At 41.1% G+C, this 22872-nt stretch overlaps 1 protein-coding gene across 3 annotated transcripts in view; it reads right to left on the bottom strand.

The window, feature by feature from the left end:
• Positions 1-19415: 19415 nt before the first annotated feature.
• Positions 19416-22872, bottom strand: part of LOC132821099 (SH2 domain-containing protein 1B-like) — a 94410-nt gene continuing 90953 nt past the window's right edge. For all 3 annotated transcript variants that reach the window (XM_060833628.1, XM_060833627.1, XM_060833626.1), the window contains one exon: positions 19416-21896. In XM_060833628.1, the coding sequence (XP_060689611.1) occupies positions 21856-21896 (41 nt within the window). In that variant the 3' untranslated portion in view covers positions 19416-21855. The remainder of the gene's footprint in view (positions 21897-22872) is intronic.

Here is a 22872-nt window from a genome sequence, read left to right as displayed (position 1 = left end):
CAAAATTCAGATTGTCCAACATCCATTCCTGGAACAGCCATAATTTCCTCCTGTTAAAGCCAAAGTTATTAATTGGCTTAATTTAAAGTAAGATCAGTGACCTGATAAAGCCAAGACCTTTGCTGAGTACAAAACATTCAGCATCAGAGAGCGGAAGGTTAGGAGGGATGGTGAATACATGACTGGAGCTGGGGTTAGGGGAGGGGATGGAATCAGAGGAAAGGGGAGGGAATGAAGGTTCCAGAGGGTTCAAGTTGTTGCATCTTGTGTGAAAGGAAAAGAAAAAGTCGTTTGTTAACATAGTGAATGAGCCAGAAGATGAAGTGGAAATGCGGAATGGAGCAGGCCCGAGCCAGTGTGATGCATTGCTGTTGGAGAAAGAGAGGTTGAGAGTGTGCATATGATGCTGAAAATGTGTTGCTGGTTAAAGCGCAGCAGGTCAGGCAGCATCCAAGGAACAGGAAATTCGACGTTTTGGGCAAAAGCCCTTCATCAGTGTGCATATGATGCCATATAACTCTGAGTGTGGATCTTAGGATGCAGCAAAAGCTGCTGTCTTTGAATCGTTGAAAATCACAAAGATACCCATGATGCTGGATGGATTCAAAGCACAAAGGTTTAAATTTGAGTTGGAATCATGTGGGGTGGGTCTGAGCCAGAGGCAATCACTGAGGAATGTGATGTGGCTGTGGAAACAAGAGCCAGACTCCTGGTCCCTCCAGATTCAATATCAAATTAAATATTTTTAAGGCCTGACCTTTCCCATGTCCTACCACCAAGCACCAAGCCGTGTTATCACATAGTCCACTATTACACACTACCTATTGCCAGCCACTAAGAGTCTCCATTAATAGCGATTCACTTTCCCTAACCACATTATCTGTCCAACTGTTCTCTCTCTTTAGGTTCTATCCCCACCTATCCCTGATCGCATACCCCTGCCCTCCCCTACCCTACCTTCTGCATATAAGGAAAGGAGCAGTCACTTTATTGGGAGTTTTCTAAAGGCCCCCAGAGACACAGAAGAGCAGATTGGGAGGCAGATTTTGGAAAGGTCTAGAAGTAATATGGTTGTTGTCATGGGTGACTTTACTGATATTGATTGGAAACTCCTTAATTCAAATAGTTTGGATGGGGCAATTTTTGTCAGGTGTGTCCAGGAAGAGTTCCTTACGCAATATATAGATAGGCCAACGAGAGGGGAGGCCAAAATATGATTTGATGCTTGGCAACGAACAAGGCCAGGTATCATCTCTCAGTGGGAGAGCATTTCGGTAACTGTGAACACAACTTCATGACCTTTACTATGCTCATGTAGAAGGATGAGAACAGATGATATGGAAAAGTATTTAATTGGTGAAGGGGGAGTTACAATTCTATTAGGCAGGGACTGGGGTACCTAAATTGGGAACAGATGTTCTCAGGGAAATGCACGACAGAAATGTGGAGGTTGTTGAGGAAGCACCTGCTGATAGTGCTGAACAGGTTTGTCCCACTGAGGCAAGGAAAGGATGGTAGGTTGTAAGAACCTTGAGTGACAGGAGATGTGGAACATCTAATCATGAGGAAGAACAAAGCTTACTTAAAGTTGAGGAGGCAAGGATCAGACAGGGCTTTAGAGGTAGCCAGGAAGGAGCTAACGAATGGACTTAGGAAAGCGAAAAGGGGGCATGAAAAAGCTTAGCAGGTAGGATTAAGGACAACCTTAAGGCAGTCTACACTTATGTGAGGAACAAGAGGATGACCAGAGTGACAGTAAGGCTGATTAGGGATAGAGAGGGAACTTTCACCTGGAATCGGAGGAAGGAGAGGAGGTCCTTAATAAATACTTTGCTTCAGTATTCACTATTGAGATGGACCTTGACGTTTCTGAGGACAGCATGAAATAGACCGATATGCTAGAACAGGGTGATGTTAGGAAGGAGCATGTGCTGAAAATTTTGAAAAATATAAGGATGGATAAATCTCCTGGGTTCGATGAGATATGCCCTAGGTTACTACAGGAAATGAGGGAAGAGATTGCTGTACCTTTGGCAATGATCTGTGCATCCTCACTGTTGACTGAAGTAGTGCAAGATGATTGGAGGGTGGCAAATGTTATTCCCTTGTTCAAGAAAGAGAATAGGGATAACCTTGGGGATTACAGACCAGTCAGTCTTAAGTCAGTGGTGGGCAAAGTATTGGAGAGGATTATGAGAGACTGAATTTATGATTAATTGGAAGACAATAGTTTGATTAGAGACAGTCAGCATGGCTTTGTGAATGGCAGGTCACGCCTCACAAGCCTTAATGAATTCATTGAGGATGTGACAAAACACATTGATGAAAGTAGAGCAGTGGATGTGGTGTACATGGATTTTAGAAAGTTGTTTGAAAAGATTCCCCATGGTAGGCTCATTCAGAAAGTAAGGAGGCATGGGATACAGGGTAACCTGACTGTCTGTCATACAGATTTTCCTGCTCCTCGGATGCTGCTTGACCTGCTATGCTTTTCCAGCACCACTCTGATCTAAACTCTGGTTTCCAGCATCTGCAGTCCTCACTTTTGCCTGGATAGAGAATTGGCTGGCCCGTAGAAGACAGAGAGTGGTGGTTGATGGAAAGTATTCAGCCTGAAGCTCGATGACCAGTGGTGTTTGAGACCTCTGCTCTTTGTGATTTTGATAAATGACTTGGTTAAGGAAGTGGAAGGACGGATTAGGAAGTTTGCCAATGACATGAATGTTGGTGGAGTTGTGGATAGTGTGGAGGGCTGTTGTAGGTTGCAACGGGACATTAACAGGATGCAGAACTGGCAGGTGGAGTTCAACCTGGAAAAGCGTGAAGTCATTCACTTTGGAAGGTCAAATTTGAATGCAGAATACATGATTAAAGGCTGGATTCTTGGCATTGTGGAGAGTCAGCGGGATCTTGGAGTCCGTGTCCGTAGATCCCTCAAAGTTGCCACCCAGGTTGATAGGGTTGTTAAGAAGTTGTATGGTGAGTTGGCATTCATTAGCAGGGGGATTGAATTTAAGAGCTGCAAGGTTATGCTACAGCTCAGTAGAGCCCTGCTTACACCACACTTGGAATATTATAGGAAAGATGTGGAAGCTTTAGAGAGGTGCAGAGGAGATTTACCAGGATGCTGCCTGGACTGGAGGGCATGTCTTATGACGAAAGGTTGAGAGAGCTAGGGCTTTTCTCATTGGGGCGAAGAAGGATGTGGGGTGACTTGATCAAGGTGTACAAGGAGTTGAGAGGCATAGATAGAGTGGATAGCCAGAGTCTTTTTCCAATGATGGAAATGTCAATCATAAGGGGGCATACGTTTAAGGTAATTGGAGGAAGGTTTAGAGGAGATGTCAGGGGTAGGTCTTTAATCAAAGAGTGGTGGGTGTGTGGAATGCATTTTCAGCAGTGGTAGTAGAGGCAGATACATTAGGACATTTAAGCGACTTTTGGATAGGCACATGGAAGATAGTACAATGAAGCGTATGTAGGTTAATCTGATCTTAGAGTAGGATAAAAGGCCAGCATAACATCGAGGGCCAAAGGGCCTGTACAGCGGTGAATTTTTAAAAAAAATGTAAATATAAACTGACATTTTCCTAGCTATCATCAATTCTGAGAAAGGTCACCAGGCCCAAAATGTTAATTCTGGTTTCTCTTTACAAGTGCTGCTAGACCCGCTGAACTTTTCCAGCAACTTCTGGAAAATATTTCTTCTGTGTTAATGTTTCTTAGTTGTTGTTGGGATATGGAGCTTTTGGCCTCAGCTTAGGAACAGTCATGGTTCTCGCAGCGGATAAAGAGATAAATGTCAGGCATTCCGTCATTGCCCTGGCTTGTTCTGGTATCTTGTGAACCATTTTCTCCTGAAATGAGACAATGGGAGGGGGTTCAGTGAGTTGAAAATGTGACAATAAACCTTAAATAGTTGCCAGGACGTTGAGGTCTTGGCATCCCCTCATAAGCAGTCATGGTTCTCACAACTAAGGCAAGTGATCTTTTCTTGTAGGATGTGGGGAGAAGAACGTCAAGCTTCCCATTACTTGTCTTAGTTCTCTCCATCTAGTGAGGTGTTTTCCATGAAGTGAGACAAAATAAGAAATGAAGAAGTCACAAGTGGCTGGCTATTAGTGCTGGTGCAGATAGGGGGAAAGTTATGAAGTGTCCTCAGTGAATGAGTAGGCAGCAGAGACGCCATAGAGGCTTAGTAACTTAGAGTAATTGGGTGGGTGAGGGAGTGAAAGAAGATCTTATTTGCAATTGTTAGAGTCCATGAGCCTTGTTGGGAGATGGATGCAGTAAGAGAGTGAATGTGAAATTTCAGAGAGAAGATGGTGGCACATAATCTTGCAGAGTGTAGACTGTCATTGACCATATAGCAGATAGTTCCCCTTCTTTAAAACGAGGGAACCAACACTGACCTGGAATACACTCTCAGACAGACAGGCAAGTTCTTATACCATAGACCTCTCTGTTGGTTCTGAGGGAAGAGGATAACTCTCCTCTGCATCACTCCCTTCACCAGGACCTCCAGGTCCTTGTCAATAAAGCAAAAGTGCCAGTTTTCCTCTGTCTGCCCTGTCCTATTGAGACAAAGGAACTGTGCATGCAAGCTCTCGACTGAAAGCGCTTGATCCAGTACGCAACCACATTGTAAATGTGGTGCAAACGCCTGGAATCCTGGGAGGTTCTGGCTATAGCAAATGGTTCTGGTTGTGGCAAGTGTTTCTGCGCGTGGCAAAAAGGAAGATATGATGAACAGAGTAACATAGAGGCATAAAGCGTAGCTACAGAGACAAGTTTCAGAAAATAGCACAAGAAAATTTAATAGGGCTCAAGGAGAAATGCTTCTCAAATTGATGCATACCAATTTCTCTCATCAAATTCAGCCCTGAGTTTCTATCAATGTTATTTTACAAATAACTTCGAGTAAAAAATGAGGTCTGCAGATGCTGGAGATCACAGCTGCAAATGTGTTGCTGGTCAAAGCACAGCAGGTTAGGCAGCATCTCAGGAATAGAGAATTCGACGTTTCGAGCATAAGCCCTTCATGCTTATTCCTGATGAAGGGCTTATGCTTGAAACGTCGAATTCTCTATTCCTGAGATGCTGCCTAACCTGCTGTGCTTTGACCAGCAACACATTTGCAGCTATTTTACAAATAACCACTAGATGTAGCAAGTAGCCTAGACTACCTTACTATTTGTGATGAATTTATATGAATTAGACAAAGCTTGATGATCCAATGTATCAGATCAAAGCTCTAAAGTCCTGTGACATTCAGACATCTATAGCAATAGAAGTAGACAGTAAGCAGTGTGAAGCAGGAAAGGGTCTCTTGAAGCAGGTTGTTGGAGCAGATCAAGATTACATGAAACAGGCTGGGAACAGCGTGAAGCAGACCATAGTTGGGGCAGTATGTAGTAAGTCTGATTCAGTGTGAAACACTTCAGGATCACTGTAAGGCAAGTCACAATGGCTGTGAAACAAGTTGAGAGTAGCGTAAATTAGACTGGGAGTGGAGCACATTGTAACTGGTTGGGTTCAATGTTGCCTAAGTTAGAACAGTAAGGAGCAGATCAGGAATGATGTAAAGCTGTCCAGGATCAGAGCATTGTGTAGCAGATTGGGATTAAAGCACGCTGGACCCGGTCAGAAATACTGTGAAATAGCATGGAATTGGTTTTGATCTATGAATATGAACCAAGCGTGAGAGATTAAATAATAAAAATAGTCACAAAGTGATATAAAGAGTAAGAAATTCGAAAAGGAATAAACCATTTGGCCACTCAAGAAAAGAGTTAGGGTGAGTACAATCATTTAATTTAAATTAATCAACTATAAAGTAAGACTTGATAGATTAATGAGAATAAAAGGTAAAATTAAAGTTAAATTTGATAATTTACTATAAATAAATAATCAATGCTAAATCAATCAATCATAACGAGGGATAAAATTCAAAGTAAATAATAGATGGTAGAAAAGCTAAACTAGTCAGAATATTTCAGCAAATTAAAATTTAAGGTTTTAGGTTAGAAGAATTAAGGAAAAGAATATTTTAATTAATTTTTAAAATTCATTGTGGGTATTTAATGCATAGCCCAAATTCCCCAGAGGACAGTTAAGTGTTACGTAGTTGAAGGCATGTACTGAACCTTTAAGAGAGAGTGAATGGTGTTCTGAACTGAGAGGTTACAAGCATCTGTACTTAAGACTAGATACCAGTCTCAGACTGTACTGGAAAATTGAAAATATGTAACATTTAGCTGGGAAATGGATACCTGAGTTTTGATTGCTGTTTGGTTAAATATGAATTGTTATCAAATCAGTTTAAATTATGCCCCAGGATGCTAAAATCCAATTGAATTTCAATTTATTGTTTTGCCAACATCGAACCAATGAAATGATCTAATGTTGGGTATATAAAAATGCAGACATTTTGAAAATTGCAGACAGAGCAACTGCCATCGAGAGAGACCCAAGAAATTAGGAAACACTCTCTTATCAAAGGTACCTTTTCATGTGAAACATACTTGCAGTAAAAAGAAAGAAGATGACCCAGAGAGATCTTCAGCCAGAAGAAGAAAGATCGAAGCTGACAGTGGCTGTGTGGTTTTGAAATTGAGTTGATGTAATTTTTGTAAGTGTTTTATTGGAACAGAATTAAAAATCATACAACACTAGGTTATAGTCCAACAGGTTTAATTGGAAGCACTAGCTTTTGGAGCACTGCTCCTTCATCAGGTAGTTATGGAGTACACAATTGTAAGACAGAATTTATAGCAAAAGTTTATAGTGTGATGTAACTGAAATTATACATTGAAAAATACCCTGATTGTTTGTTAAGTCTCTCATCTGTTAGAATGACCATGTTAGTTTCACTTCTTTCATATGTAAATCACGAAACTTTTTAAAAGTTATATTCTCAGGTTAACTTTAACAATTGATGTCAGTCCAGATAATATGTTGAAGACGTTAGCTCCCCGTGTGCTGTTGTCTGTGCCATAATGTTTAGACTGATTCTAATCTAAAAAATGAGTTAACAGAGTCTTACATAGATTCATGCATTTTTTGAGCAAAGTACAATGTAACTCTGCAAGTACAAATTCACCCCACAAACGTAGATGTGTGTGTGTGTGTGTCTGGGGTGGGGGGGTTGTGAATGTCTGTGAGAGAGAGTGTATATGTGCTTGTGTGAGTATAAAGGGGTCTAAGTCTGTGCGTGGATGCATGTGTGAATGTGGGAGTGTGTGTGTCTGTAGGAGGGTGTGTGTGTGTCTGTGCATGCATCTGTGTACAGGTGTGCGTGTGTGTGTGTGTGTGTATAGGGCAATGGTGGTCACCTGTAGTGTGAAATGAACCCAAGGCCCCAGTTGAAGCCCTCCCTATGGGTACCGAACTTTACTATCAGCCTCTGCTCGGCCATGTTTTGCTGCTGCCTATCCCAAAGTCCGCCCTCGAGGATGGTTACCTGAAGGTCCGAGGTCAAATGTTCTGAACCACTGAAGTGTTCTCCATCTGTGAGGGAACACTCCTGTCTGTTGATTGTTGTGCAGTGACCATTCATCCGTTGCCATAGCCTCTGCTCAGTTTCCCCAATGTACCATGCCTCAGGGCATCCTTGCATGCAGCATATGAGATAGACAACATTGGCTGAGTCGCATGAATACCTGCCGCATACATGGTGGGAGGTGTCCCCTCACATAATGGTGGTATCTATGTCTGTCTGGAAATATATAAATGCCAGGTTCATCAGCTGTACCCACACAATAGAGCAAAACATCACCCATTCACAACGCAACGCCATTCATGCTCTCTAAACCAATCACAACATTGTCATCAAACCAGCAGATAAAAGAGGAGCCATCATCATTCAGAATAGAACAGATTACTGCAAGCAAGTGTACCAACAACTGAACAACAAGGAACACTACAGGCAACTACGGGTGATCCAACCAAAGAGCACACCTGTGAACGAAACACATTGATCAGGACTTTGGATCCACTCCTTCAGAGTTCCCTACGCGGCCTCATCCCATGTACCTCTCGCATAGGCAACTTATACTGCCTTCCAAAGATACACAAAGCCAATGCACTAGGATGTCCCATCCTATCAGGTAATGGGACCCTGTGTGTGAACCTCTCTGGCTATGTCGAAGGCATCTTGAAACCCATGGTACAGGGGATTCCCAGCTTCTGTCGCGACATTACGATTTCTTACAGAAACTCAGCACCCAAGGACCAATCAAACTGGGAACATTCTCGTCACAATGGACATTTCAGCACTCTACACCAGCATCCCCCATAATGATGGCATCGCGGCAACTGCCTCAGTACTCAACACCAACAACTGCCAATCTCCAAACACCATCCTACAACTCATCCGCTTTATCCTCGATCACAACCTCTTCACCTCTGACAACCAGTTCTTCATCCAGACACACGGAACAGCCATGGGGAGCAAATTTGCATCCCAATATGCCAACATTTTCATGCACAGGTTCAAACAAGACTTCTTCTCCACGGAGGATCTCCAACCAACACCATACACCAGGTACATTGACAACATTTTCTTCCTCTAGACCCCTGGTGAGGAGTCACTGATAAAACTACACAGTGATATCAACAAGTTTCATCCCATCATCAAACTCACCATGGAACTACTCTCGACTATCTATCTCATTTTTGGACACATGCATCTCCATTAAGGATGGGCACCTCAGCACCACACTCTACCGCAAACCCACAGACAACCTCACAATGCTACACGTCTCCAGCTTCCACCCAAAATATATTAAAATAGCCATCCCCTATGGACAATCCCTGCGTGTACACTGGATCTGCTCAGATGAGGCGGAGTGCGACGGGCACTTGGAAGTACTCGAAAGATGCCCTCATAAGAACGGAGTTCGATGTTCAACTCATTAACTGTCAGTTCCGATGTGCCACAGCAAGGAACCGTAATGACCTCCTCAGGAGGCAGACACGTGCTGCAAACGACAGGGTACCCTTCGTTGTCCAGTATTTCCCAGGAGCTGAAAAACTACACCATGTTCTTCATGGCCTGCAACACATTATCAATGAGGATGGGCACCTCATGAAGACCTTCCCCATGCCTCACCTTTAAATAACCACCAAACCTCAAACAGGTCATTGTTTGTAGCAAACTGCCCAGCTTCCAGGACAACTTCACAAAAGCCTGTCATGGTAGGCACTGCAAGATGTGTCAGAGTGTAGACATGGGTACCACCATGGGGTATACGTGGGGAACAGCTGCTGCCATGTATGTGGCAGGTACTCACGCGACTCAGCCAATGTTGTCTATCTCATACACTGCAGGCAAGGATGCCTTGAGGCATGGTACATTGGTGAAACCGAGCAAAGGCTACGGCAACGGATGAATTGGCACCGCACACCAATCAACAGACAGAAGTGTTCCCTTCCACTTGGGGAACACTTCAGCGGGCCAAGACATTCAACCTCTGACCTTCAGGTGACCATCCTTGAAGGCAGGATTCGCGACAGGCAGCAGCGAAATGTGGCCGAGCAGAAGCTGATAGTTAAGTTCGGTACCCATAGGGAGGGCCTCAACCGGGGCCTTGGGTTGAGGTCACACTACAGGTGACCACCATTGCACTACATATACACACACACAGACACTCCTACATACAGAGACACGCGTAGACACTCACACAGACCCCTTCAGACACACACACACTCTCTCAGACTTGGATCCCTTTACACTCACACACACTCTCTCACAGTCACTCACAATCTCCCACCCCAGACACACACACACGTTTGTGGGGTGAATTTGTACTTGCAGAGTTATGTTGTACTTTGCTCAAAAAATACATGAATCCATGTAAGACTCTGTTAACTAATTTTTTAGATTAGACTCAGTCTAAACATTATGGCACAGCCAACAGCACACAGGGGGCTAACACATTCAACATATTATCTGGGCTGACAACAACTATTAATGTTAACCTGAGAATGTAAATTTTTAAAAAAAGTTTTGTGATTTACATATGAAAGAAGTGAAGCTAACACAGTCATTCTAACAGATAAGAGACTTAACAAATAATCAAGGTGTTTTTCAATGTATAATTTCAGATACATCACACTGTAGACCTTTGCTTTCAATTCTCTGTCTTACAATTGTGTACTCCACAACCACCTGATGAAGGAGCAGTGCTCCGAAAGCTAGTGCTTTCAATTAAACCTGTTAGATTATAACCTGGTGTTGTGAGATTTTTAACTTTGCACACCCCAGTCCAACACTGGCATCTCCAAATTATTGGAACTGGATATTGCTATAGAATTGAAGGCAGATAATAAGCACTTAAAAGAAAAGGGGGCTTACTGTTGTGAATGGTTATTGTAAATGTTCACTACTGGAATTTTAAAAATAAATTGATGTTATTTTATTTAAGTAGTGGAATTTGGGAGTTCTCTGTCACTTATTTTTAAAAGATTACAAGGCGAGGTGAGCTTTTCTGGGTGTTTAGTTTAATTAACCGCTGTGTCGTAACATAAGTGTTAACTAGATTGTTCTCACGAAGGCCAGACCAAGTAATGTTGATAGATTTTCCTTCCCTAAAGACATGAGTGAACAAGATGGTTATGCATGACAATGATTATGTGGTCACCTTCAGACCAGCGTTTTTATTAAATTCAAATTTCACTATCCGATATAGTGGAAATTGAACCCATTTACCCAGAACATCAACGTGGAATTGTGGAATACTAATCCAGGAAATTACCATTACATTACTATCTTTCTGTGTTAGCACAGGAAAAGCAATTTTATGGTGAGTAACTGCTGAATTTTTATTTATTTAAATAGTATTTTAATAGTCTACTAGAGGCATGGCAGGACAGTACACATCCATGGAGTATATATCTTGATTTATGGATGGGTTGGACCGAAAGGTCTGTTTCCATGCTCTACATTCCTATGACTATGACGTCCCATTGTCCCGGATAAGCAAAGGAATTGCAGGAATTGTCATCAAATGAAGACATTCCAGTCACTCAAGAATGACCAGACAGCTAGTATAACAGGTCAGAGTATATTTCAGTCTCCAAACCATATTGTAGTCTGAATATTTGTGAGACTGGTGGTTGTTCTTTGAGTAGCCAGAGCCTAATCCACAACGCCACCGATGGCTCAATGATCGTTTCATGGTTAGAATTCGATTTAGGTTTATTGTCACATGAGTACAATGAAAAGTTTCCACGATGAATATTTATATTGCCATCTTAGGTACAAAGGTACCTGGGTACAGGTTCTTAGAAATAAATTAGAAAAATAAAGAAATAAAATATCCAGCATTGCACACTTTCGCGCCATCTTATGTACAAAAGTTACAAAGTCTTTGGAATAAGTGAGAAGAATAAAGAATAAAACATTCAGAATTACGGTCCTTCCAAGCAGAGACGATGGAGCAGACAGGTCTGTGCTGGGCCTTGACTCCAGTCTGCACCAGGCCTCACCTCCAGTCCAAACTGAGCCTTGTCTCCATTCCGCACCAGGTCTCACCTCAAGTCTGTGCCGAACAGAGCCTCATGTCTGCAGTGGACTACACCTCCAGTCTGCACTGGGCCTCGCCTCCAGTTCTTGCTGGGATTTATTTTGAGTCTCTGGTGGCCAGGAGTCCATTCTGGCTTCACTCAAGAATGGGAGTCTGCACTGGCTTCACCCCAGAGATTGTTGGTGCCACCCAAGGACAGGAGATAAGAAGAAAAGCACAAAAATGTAATAATTGTAATGAGGTCAGCCAGGTGGACCTCATGAATTCCATGATTGTGGCTGTTAATCTAGTCTAATTAGGAAGCCCTGATTAATAGGAGTCATCTTTTTACTGTTTCACTACACATTCAACAGCCATGAGTGATGTGGGGAAAGTATAACCACTACTACTAGCCCTGTTTCAGTGCAATGGTAGTGTGGGGAATTTTAGAAGCAAACAAAAGGACGTTTGGAGAGACTCCTCATTCTAGGAACTGGCTCTGAGCTGGCTGGTCAGAGCCCATCTGCTGTGCACATTTGAAAAAAGGAAATATATATATATATATGTAGGAGTGTCAGAAGTTTTGTTCACTCTGAGGAAGCTGGGTCAGTGTTAAGGACTCTCCATGTGTAAATAAAGAGTGATTTGGTGATGCGACACTAGTGTTTGTGAAGTTATTTCAGTGGCGATGAGAGAAAAGCATGCTGGGGTAAGCTTTTCTGATACATGACATTATTTGGGAAGCTTGAGTCATTCGATGCTGCCATTGAAGACTGGGCTAAGTACGTAGTAAGAATGAGTTTTTTTCTGCACAGTTGACATTGGGGCAGATGAAAAACAATGGGTAATTCTCCTAACAGATTGTGGGTCAGCTGCTTTATAGGCTATTCGGAGCCTAACTTTTTCTGAGGCACCAAATACTAAAATCTTGAAAGAGTTGATGGATTTAGTTCAGGAACACTATAACCTCAATCCTCTTCTAATTTTGAGATACTATTGGTTTTACTCAGCAATTCAAGGACCAAGGGAATCTGTGTAGGTTTGACTAGGAGAAAGTGAGGTCTGCAGATGCTGGAGATCAGAGCTGAAAATGTGTTGCTGAAAAAGCACAGCAGGTCAGGCAGCATCCAGGGAACAGGAGATTCAGGAATGAAGAAGGCCTTATGCCCGAAACGTCGAATCTCCTGTTCCCTGGATGCTGCCAGACCTGCTGCGCTTTTTCAGCAACACATTTTCAGCCAGGTTTGACTAGGTTAAGACGACTGGTAGAGGCATGTGACTTTGGTTTAACCCTTAATGAGAAGCTGAGAGACCGTTTGGTGTGTGAGGTTAATGATGTAACCATGCAAAAGCACCGACTAACTGAAGCTCAACTGGACTTCAAACAGGCACTGCAACCAGCTTTATCACTGGAACATGTGGCAAGTGGAGCAGATGAGTTGCAGGGCTTTCTGATGGAAGTGGACACCCTAACCAGTCTGACTGATCTAGGGGAACACCACTTAAAAAAAGACAATTGCATAGCCTCACTCAGGACATACCCCGAGCAGAGGGATTCCATGACAGGCCACAGCAAAACCCAAAACAAAGCTAAGCCTTTTCCCAACGTTTAAAATTTTCTTTAGGATTCAGACTAGCAATCCAATGGAGTTGCTACCAGTATGCGGACTTGAGATAACAGAAGAGATCCACTGGACTTAGATTGAGTAAGAGAACTCATAGGCTGATATCAGGGAGAATGCGCATCCTGGAAAATCCACCTACATCTTGTTTGGAGTAGTTACATTGCTCAACAACATCCAAATCAGAAGCAATTATACTAAATATCTGATTAAATGGTCACCTGGTTCTGATGGAGGTTGATACCAGTGTGAACGTTTTCGTGATGACACAGCCATTCTTTAACAAAAATAACTCTGGATTTCAACCCTTGCACAAGACCTCAGCTAGACTGCGAACCTATATGGGAACCTTTACTGATTAAGGATATAAATTCACTTCCGGTCTCATATGAGAAGCATTTAGTTCAGTTACCACAAACTGTGGTAAAAGGCTCGGGCCCAAGCTTGAGGGGGCAAAATTGGTTAAGAAAATTCACCTAGATTGGCTTAATATTTTTGATTTAAAAAATGGCTGCCTGGGTGAAGTCCTAATTAAGTACCAGGACATTTTTCAGGAAGATCTAGGCACTATCATAGCAGCCAAGGCAACCTTAATTGTTGACTAAGAAGCAATTCCACGATTCTGCAAGGCCAGCCCAGTTCTGTTTGCCTTTTGAGCAAACGTAGAGGCAGAAATCAGAAGATTGGAAAGCGAAGGAATCATCAAACCAGGCCAAATTGTGGAATGGACAGCACTGGTCTTACCGATTATGAAACCTGATGGGTCGGTTTGTCTTTGTGAGCATTTTAAACAAATGGCAACTGTTTTTCACATATAGATAAATACCTTAAACCTTGCAAAAAGGATTTAGCTGCAAAGCTGGCAGGTGGGTGTTGTCCTTAACAAAGCTGGACATGAGCCTTGCATTCTTGCAATTACAGTTAGATGAGGATTCCCAGAGGTATGCTACAATTAATACCCATTCGGGTTTGCAAAAATGCACAAGACTGCCATTTGGCATTTCATCAGCCTGTGCAATGTTTCAGCAGATGATGAAGAACATTTAACAAGGTCTACACCAGGTCACTATTGATCTCAATGATATGCTAATAGCAGGAATACCCAATCAGGAGCATTTAGAGAACTTGGCCATAGTCCTTAGATGTTTCTTCCAGGTTGGCGTATACTTAAGAAGGGAAAAATGTGTGTTCCAAGCACACCAAATGACCTACTTGGGCTATGGAGTTGATAAGTCTGGGTTCCACCCACTGGAAAATAAAGTGAAGGCAATCAAAGGTGCCTGGCTCCTACATTTATACTGGTGCTTAGGTCTTTCCTTGGGCTGGTGAATTATTATGGAAAGTTCATAGATAACCGGGCCTACATCCTGATACTTTTGCATCAACTCTTAAAGAAAGGTCAACCTTGGACATAATCAGGTAGCCTTTATGATCCCATGCAAGTCTGGTATTGATATGCCATACCTCCCCATAACATTAGCTCATAGGTAGCCCAATGAAGAAGACTGCCTAATAGCGTATACTTTCAGGACTTTGGCTAATGCAGAGAGTAAATACATCCAGATAGGGAAGGAAGGTTTGATGGTCATATTTGGATTTAGGAAGTTCCATCAATACCTTTATGGTTGTAAAATTGTAATAATAATGAACCACAAACCAATGCTAGATCTACTTAAAAGAGGACTAGGCAGTCCTGCTCATAAGTTTAGGCCAAGTTTAGTGGTGGGTTCTAATTGCACAAAATTACAAGTTGGAACACCTTTTGGGAGGCCACGTAGCAAATGTGAATGCACTAAGCCACCTCTCACTGGCAGCTACATCACCAGTAGTTCCATCACAGAAAGAGTCCATAACGGTTTTAAATTTTCTGGACACACCTCCAATGACAGCTGAAGATATCAGACTTTGGGTGCAGAAAGATCCAATTCTGGAAAAACTGAAACACCTGGTAGTGGTGGGCGAAATCAAAGGGCCATCACAATCAGAATTGAAATCTGTTTGAACCCAGAGAATCCAGATCACAGAAAATGATGGCATATTATTTTGGGGAGCAAGAGTGATTGTCTTAGGGCTGTACTGGCTGAACTCCACCAGGGTCATCCAGGGTTTTCCAGTATGAAGATATTGATGAGAAGTTATATCTGGTGGTCAGGATCGGATGCAAACATAACCGCTTTGGTGGGACAAGGCCCAGAGTGCAAATAAGGACAAATATTATCATCAACAACACCTCCATATTCATAGAAACGGCTGAGTAGACCCTGGACTCAGTTACACGTTGACTGTGCAGGTCCTTTCATGGCCTCAATGTTCTTAGTCATTGTGGACACCCATGAAAATGGCAGGGCAGAGAGTTCTTGCATCAAATACAAGGACGATTATAGAAAAACCACATACATCTTTTGTTATACCTGGACTCCCCAAATGATTCCACACAGGCCGGTATCCTGTCACCAAGTCAGCCTTTATTTACACATGGAGAGTTCTTGACACTGGTCCAGTTTTCTCAGAGCCAGCTGCCAGAGGGAACAGAATCTCGGACATTCTTATTTATATCTGTCAGATTGGACTTCCTGATTAGGACCAGATTAACAGCCCCAATCAGAGAACTCATATGCTTTGAGGTCCACCCAGCTGACCTTGTTACAATAATTTTATCCTCCTCATCTGAATCTGTGGATGTAGGCCAGTTCTTTTTTATTTGTAGATCCTCCTGGAGTATTTTACACCTGGGTCAGGTTCATCCAACACTGCCTCTGATATTGGCAACATGTAATGCACAATGAGTTGCTGCCTCTTGTGCCTGGAAATGTTGGTCACAGATAACAGGTTAGTGCTTACCAGCAGGGAATTTGAGTACAGAGGAACCTCGATTATCCAAGCCAAATGGGTGGGCACTATTTTGTTCGGATAATCGATTATTCGGTTAATTGATTAAATGCCTTTCCTCTGGGGCTTGGAGTTTTTTAAGTCTATTCCCCGTTCAGGAGGAGAGGCAGCAGCACATCACAGGTGAGCCCCCTCCAACATTCCCCCCCACCTCGTTCCCCCAACCTGGTCCAACAGCGACCCCTGCCCACCCCCACGCCCATCCCAATTGGACCGCCGACCTCCCCAACTCCATCCAGCTTCTTGGTGATGGGCGGGAGTGAATTTGGATGAAGAGTATCAATAGGACCCAGTGTTAACTACAAGAGCTTCCTGTTTTAATGTTTTCTGACTCCACATTAAGTCTTTTTTCTAATGCTGACCTTTTAGCTGGTGATTTCAAGTGGTTTATTTAATAATTACTGTTCAACTACGTGTGGATAAACAGATGTCCTATTAGTTCAGTATTGCAGAGACTTATCTGGCACACAGAACAGGATTAGGGGCTAAACTAGGGGCTAACCTCAAATGTGGACAATTACTTCTAATGCAGCCAACCTTGGCTCTGCTGTGTTCAAGACTGCATGAGAACATAAGTAGATCTATAAGGAGGCTACATGGACCATTGAATCCGCCCTTAACTTAATATTAAGATTGATTAGGAACAAACATACTTATACACTTAATAGTAAGGTCCTAGGGAGTGTTGCTGAACAAAGAGACCTTGGAGTGCAGGTTCATAGTTCCTTGAAAGTGGAGTTGCAGGTGGATAGGATAGTAAAGAAGGTGTTTGGTATGCGTTCCTTTATTGGTCAGAGTATTGAGTGCAGGAGTTGAGAGGGAAAGTGAGGACTGCAGGCCAGGCAGCATCCGAGGAGCAGGAGAATCGACATATCGGGCATAAGCTGCCTGGCCTGCTGTGTTTTTCCAGCATCACATTTTTCAACTACAGGAGTTGAGAGGTCATGTTGCAGCTATACAGGACATTGGTTAGGCCACTGTTGGAATATTGCGTGCAATTCTGGTCTCCTTCCTATCGGAAAGATGCTGTGAAACTTGAAAGGGTTCAGCAAAGATTTGCAAGGATGTTGCCAGAGTAGGAGGGTTTGAGCTATAGGGAGAGGCTGAACAGGCTGGCACTGTTTTCCCTGGCATTGGTTTAGGGTGAGAGGGGAAAGATATAAAAGAGACCTCTGGGGCAACTTTTTCACACAGAGGGTAGTACGTGTATGGAATGAGCTTCCAGAGAAAGTGGTGGAGGCTGGTACAATTGCAACATTTAAGAGGCATTTGGACAGGTATGTGAATAGGAAGGATTTGGAGGATGTGGGTCAGGTGCTGGCAGGTGGGACTTGATTGGGTTGGGATATCTGGTTGGCATGGACGGGTTGGATCTAAGGGTCTGGTTCCATGCTGTACATTTCTATGACTCTATATGAAGGCAGACATATATTGCTAAATAAAATTATTTCAATCAGAATGTTATAATTCATTATAAATCATGGGAATGATTTTCTCATGTTTTACATGTTATATCATACTAAATATTCCTAACACTCAGATTTCAATTTTCGGCCAGGTATCTTACAGACAAGAATCTGGATAAATAGTAAACCATCTAGCCTTCCACTCGTAAGGTCACATTACTGAAATTGTATCAAACTTTAAAATGTTCTCACAAACACAATCTTTGCTTCTGAGGCTTTTGGACCATATACTGCTATGCTGTAAGTATGTGTGTTTATTTGACAAAAGCAATACTGAGAAGTAGTGTTATTTCCCACTTTAAACTTTTGGTCGTTGTTGTCAACTCTACTGAATAATTTTCCAAACTGACCCTGTTAACAATTGTTCTTCTTTCAAACAGGTTTATCCATATCTCTCCTCCAAGGACAACGGACTTGATGGAGAAAACTTGAATTTCCTTGAGACATAGAAACATTTAATATTTCCTTACTTTCTGCCTTGTGCTGTACAATAATTTATTCAGAAACAACCTTGCAAGTTAGAATAAAACAGGAATGTTTCTAAAGCATGAAGCATGAAGAAACAAATCAAGACTGGTCTAATGCAAAATGTTTTATTTGGCTAAATTTTGAAAAGCTTCTTAAAGTGATGATATATAGTCTAACACTAAAGTTTAAAAAACTTTAAAGTTTAATGTAGCAACTAGTTAATGCAAAATTTTTAAAATGTGAACACGGTCTCAAATGTTAAAAAAAAAGCTTCATCATTTGATCTTTTGAAATTCAAGTTTAAGCTACAAAGAATTTTGCATTTACTTTTGGTAGGAATTCACAGTTATTAAATTTTGCATTCTCTCTTCCATTACACAAACTCCAAACTCTTGAATAACTGCAAAGCTGTAGCTTTTCATTACCTGTGGTATTGACAGATTCCTCAGTGGCATCTAAAATGGAATGCACCTTGCTCAGGTGCAATATTGCTTTGGCCCTGCAGCTTGTTGATGCAAGTGCTAATGAGTATAAAATTTGCACTATCCCTTGTGAACAACTGAGTCATATAATAGCAATGACATGGCGGTGGTGCAATATTGTTACTTGACTAGTAATCCAAAGACCTAGGCTCATGTTCTAGGACCAGGGATTCATATCCCAGCTTGGTAACTGATAGAATTTAAATATGTGGTTGATCCCACCAGTACTACATGCTCATCCCAAAGATTAAAACAATGCATGTTTAAATATACGCGGCCAGTACAGTGGAACTGCAAATGGCTCATTAAATCAGTTATGGTTCCTTTCATCACTCCAAATATTATTTGTTTAACTGATAATTCTAGGGTTAGGGCTAATTCTTGAAAATGAGCCCTCACCCCTGTAGGGATATATGTATTTATCAGAACAAATCTCTACAGTAAAATTTGAATTGAAAAATAAATCTGTAATTAAAAGCTGATCTACTGGCAAACTTATAACCACTGTTAATTTTTGTTCATACCTATCTTGTTCATTAATGTCATTTCAGGGAAGGAAAACCTTTCCCTGTTTGGCCACCTGTGACTCCAGATCCACAGAAATATTGTTGACTCTTAACTGACCTCTGTAAAGGCCTACTAAGCCTTCCCATTCAAAGATAAATTAGTGATGGGAAGCAAATGCCAGAGACACTCACATTCCATCAAAGAATAAAAATAAACATCCACTGAATGCACCTTTGTCTCAGCTTGACATTAAAACTACATTCCAAAAGTTGTTTATGTTCTGAAGCGGTAGTTTGCTTTCACAATGGATTGGCAAAGTGTCTACATTATTAAACCAATGTGGGCTCTTGTTTTTTCACATTCAGAAGGGTTTCCCCCAACATGAACAATTTTCTAATTAACAGTGATAATATGCATTCTCATTTTTAACCACAAACTACACATTCCCTTTTATGCATAATTTGATCAGAAGGAATAGGTAGACACTTAACTTAGAAATCTGGAAATATTTATTTTGTCCATACATTACCAGAGTGTTGATCAATATCCACACAGCATTTTGATGGCAAGCCTTTGTCTCACTTTCCATTGGCACAGGAATTCATTTAACCATGTAACTCTTGAAATAATTTCACACTCAGACCTTTGGCAAGGTCTTAATGTTATTAATATTATCTCTCAACTGTCATCCATCAAGTTTGATTTTCTGAGTTCTTTTGTAATGAAATTAGCAAAGCAGTTCATTAATATTGGTGATTTTTACTTTTACACTTGCCTTTCCTATTTTCATTGCCTTTTCACTCCAAAAAGACATTTTCAGTTCAGAATTAGGGAAATCTGTGATTCAGAAATGCCATGTTTTTGTGCAACTGGCTTTTGAATTTACAATTCCTTCAATCTGTTGCAAAGATCACCTTATTCATGCAGTGACAAATAAGTTTTTTTGTCAATCAGCCAATTGGAAATTTGACTTCCATTTTTCCCTCTCACGCACTCTCACAAACAAGTGGAAACCAGATCAGCTGGTTCTCAGGTTTAATGAGCGTAGATCCCAGTCAGATTGAGAGGGTTTCCAAAAGACAGTCCAATTAAACTTAGAATATTAATTCTATTTCTCTCTCCACAGATGCTGCTGAGTTTTTCCAGCATTTTTTTTCAGGTTGAGAGGAAATTAGATTTAAGGTTGAAAAATCTTATTAAAGTGGGATTGCTGTTAACAATTAACAGTTGTGACTTTAATAATTTTATGATAATTACAGAACTCTCATTTTCTTTCCTTATTTGTGCAGAAACCCAAATGAAAATAGTCAGAACTTTCTCTATGCAATTTCTACCAAATCAAATATAGAATAATTTATGGAGGCCTTATCAGCCCAAAAGCCCAGACTTTGCAAGGGATTTGATTTTGCAGTGATAATGCTGTTAAAGCTGTCAGCGTTGATTGTTGCTGAACAGCCATTTTAGCCCTCAAAATCTAATTTTATATTTTTGAAATGTCAAATTTCTTCTTTATGAAAGCTGTCATAGGACTTAATATAAAATCATTTTCGAATTTCTATTCAACATATTTCACTTTCTGTCTTAATCCTATGTGTGCACTCCAATCTGCAATTCATTCTCTACAAGTTGATGGAAAAAGTGAAGGATAACGAATGCATTTTATATCCCATTTTCCTGTTACTGAGAATTTTTCAATTTACTATTTAGTGGCATTGGTGCTGGATACCAGCATGCCCCTATTTTTGGCAGTAAAATCAAATTAACACCAGGGTTTAATTCAGATAAATGCTAGGTGCTGCATTTTGGGAAAGTAAATCTTAGCAGGACTTATACACTTAATGGTAAGGTCCTAAGGAGTGTTGCTGAACAAAGAGATTCATAGCTCCTTGAATGTGGATTCGCAGGTAGATAGGATAGTGAAGAAAGCGTTTGTTATGCTTTCCTTATTGGTCAGAGTATTGAGTACAGGGGAGTTGGGAGGTCATGTTGCGGCTGTACAGGTCATTAGTTGGAATATTGCGTGTAATTCTGGTCTCCTTCCTATTGGAAAGCTGTTGTGAAACTTGAAACGGTTCAGAAAAGATTTACAAGGATGTTGCCAGGATTGGAGGATCTGAGCTACGGGGAGAGGCTGAACAGGCTGGCGCTGTTTTCCCTGGAGTGTTGGAGGCTGAGGTGTGATCCTATAGAGGTTTACAAAATTATGAGGGGCATGGATAGGATAAATAGACAAAGTCTTTTTCCTGGGGTCGGGGAGTCCAGAACTAGAGGGCATAGGTTTCGGATGAGAGGGGAAATATATAAAAAATATAAAAGGGGCAACTTTTTCACGCAGAGGGTGGTACATGTATGGAATGAGCTGCCATAGGATGTTGTGGAGGCTGGTACAATTTCAACATTTAAGAGGCATTTGGATGGATATATGAATAGGAAGGGTTTGGAGGGATATGGGCCGGGTGCTGGCAGGTGGGACTAGATTGGGTCGGGATATCCGGTCAGCATGGACGGGTTGGACCGAAGGGAGTGTTTCCATCTCTATAACTCTATGAAATGTGAAATGCATTCCTGGGCAATTCCTTAGGGGTCAGCAATGAGTGTTATCAATTTGCCATTGATGACAAAACTGGGGCCTTAAAGAAATTTTCAAGCAAATTATAGTTGCTTAGAAATTTTAAAGATCAATGGCTACAAAGAACATTTAAAGGTATTTATAATAAATGAAGGCTGCTGCTAATGAGGGAGAGAAGCTAAAGGAGTTTTTCAATGCAATATGCATATTGCATCTGGGTTAAGTGGTTACATTCTTATGATGTACTATACACATATGCATAAATTGTGCTATTACAATTCCAATGCATTATGTTACTTTAAGAAGAAAGAAGATTGTTCTTCTGTTCGATAAGATTGAACATTTTCATTCGCCAAGTACTTCAACATAGTCAGCATCATTAACTTCTGCAAATAAAAGACAAATGAATAATAAATTGGGGAGATTGTATTGAAATAATGTTTAAATCATTTCAAAGTAACTTTTATCTATTTTCTGGCAAGTTTTTGTTCTAACTTTATTTTCTTTTCAGATCTCTGCAACTCAATGCCACTTCTAACAGAGGTTCAGCACATGTTACTGTCAATGCCTGCTAATTATTCCACATAGTTGAGAGGAGATGACTCAGAGTAGCTCAGTTGATGTTTCTGATCATATTTTCTTCAATAACTTATTAATGATGTAAATTTCTCACAAACAATAACATTCTGGAAAAAGAACAACAATGGAAGCATAAGATGCTTGGCAGTGGCTGAAAGCAAAATATCTATTAATGCCTAGGCTTGATTAAAGTACAATAGCCTAAATTGCTACAAACCACCTGAAACCCTTCCACCGTTTCTTGTCCCTCTTTTAGCTTACTTCTTTTAAAAAATGCTCATATAAATAATTTATGATTGAATAGAGGCTATTTTATAAATTGAAGGCAAGATTTGCAGTTGCAAATAGCCTATCTCTGACCTGATAATGTGCCCATTATTACTTCTGTCATTGATCAGTCAATGGCTCACATTTCTTTCTCAAGCAGTACTCATGAAACATGTATGAATGTGTCAGACACCAGCTATTCTTTCAATTTTTTTTGCACACACAATCTTACACAGCTGATTTCATAAAATAGATATTATGCAGACATTTCTTCCTGATAGTGCTCAGAAATTATTAACTATTTGGTGGAGGTGGGAGCATATAGGATTGTCACTGCACTGCACTGGTAATCAAGAGATCCAAGTTAATGCTGTTTGGATCTAAGTTCAAATCCCATTATTGGAGATGGTGAAATTTGAATTTGGTTAACAATGTGGAATTAAAAACTGGTCTACTGTGATAATGAAACCATTGTCAATTGTCAAAAAAGACTCATCTGGTTCATTAATATCACCT

Source organism: Hemiscyllium ocellatum, chromosome 12, assembly GCF_020745735.1.
Source record: "Hemiscyllium ocellatum isolate sHemOce1 chromosome 12, sHemOce1.pat.X.cur, whole genome shotgun sequence".
NCBI lineage: Eukaryota > Metazoa > Chordata > Chondrichthyes > Orectolobiformes > Hemiscylliidae > Hemiscyllium > Hemiscyllium ocellatum.
This window is presented reverse-complemented; position numbering and strand designations above follow the sequence as displayed.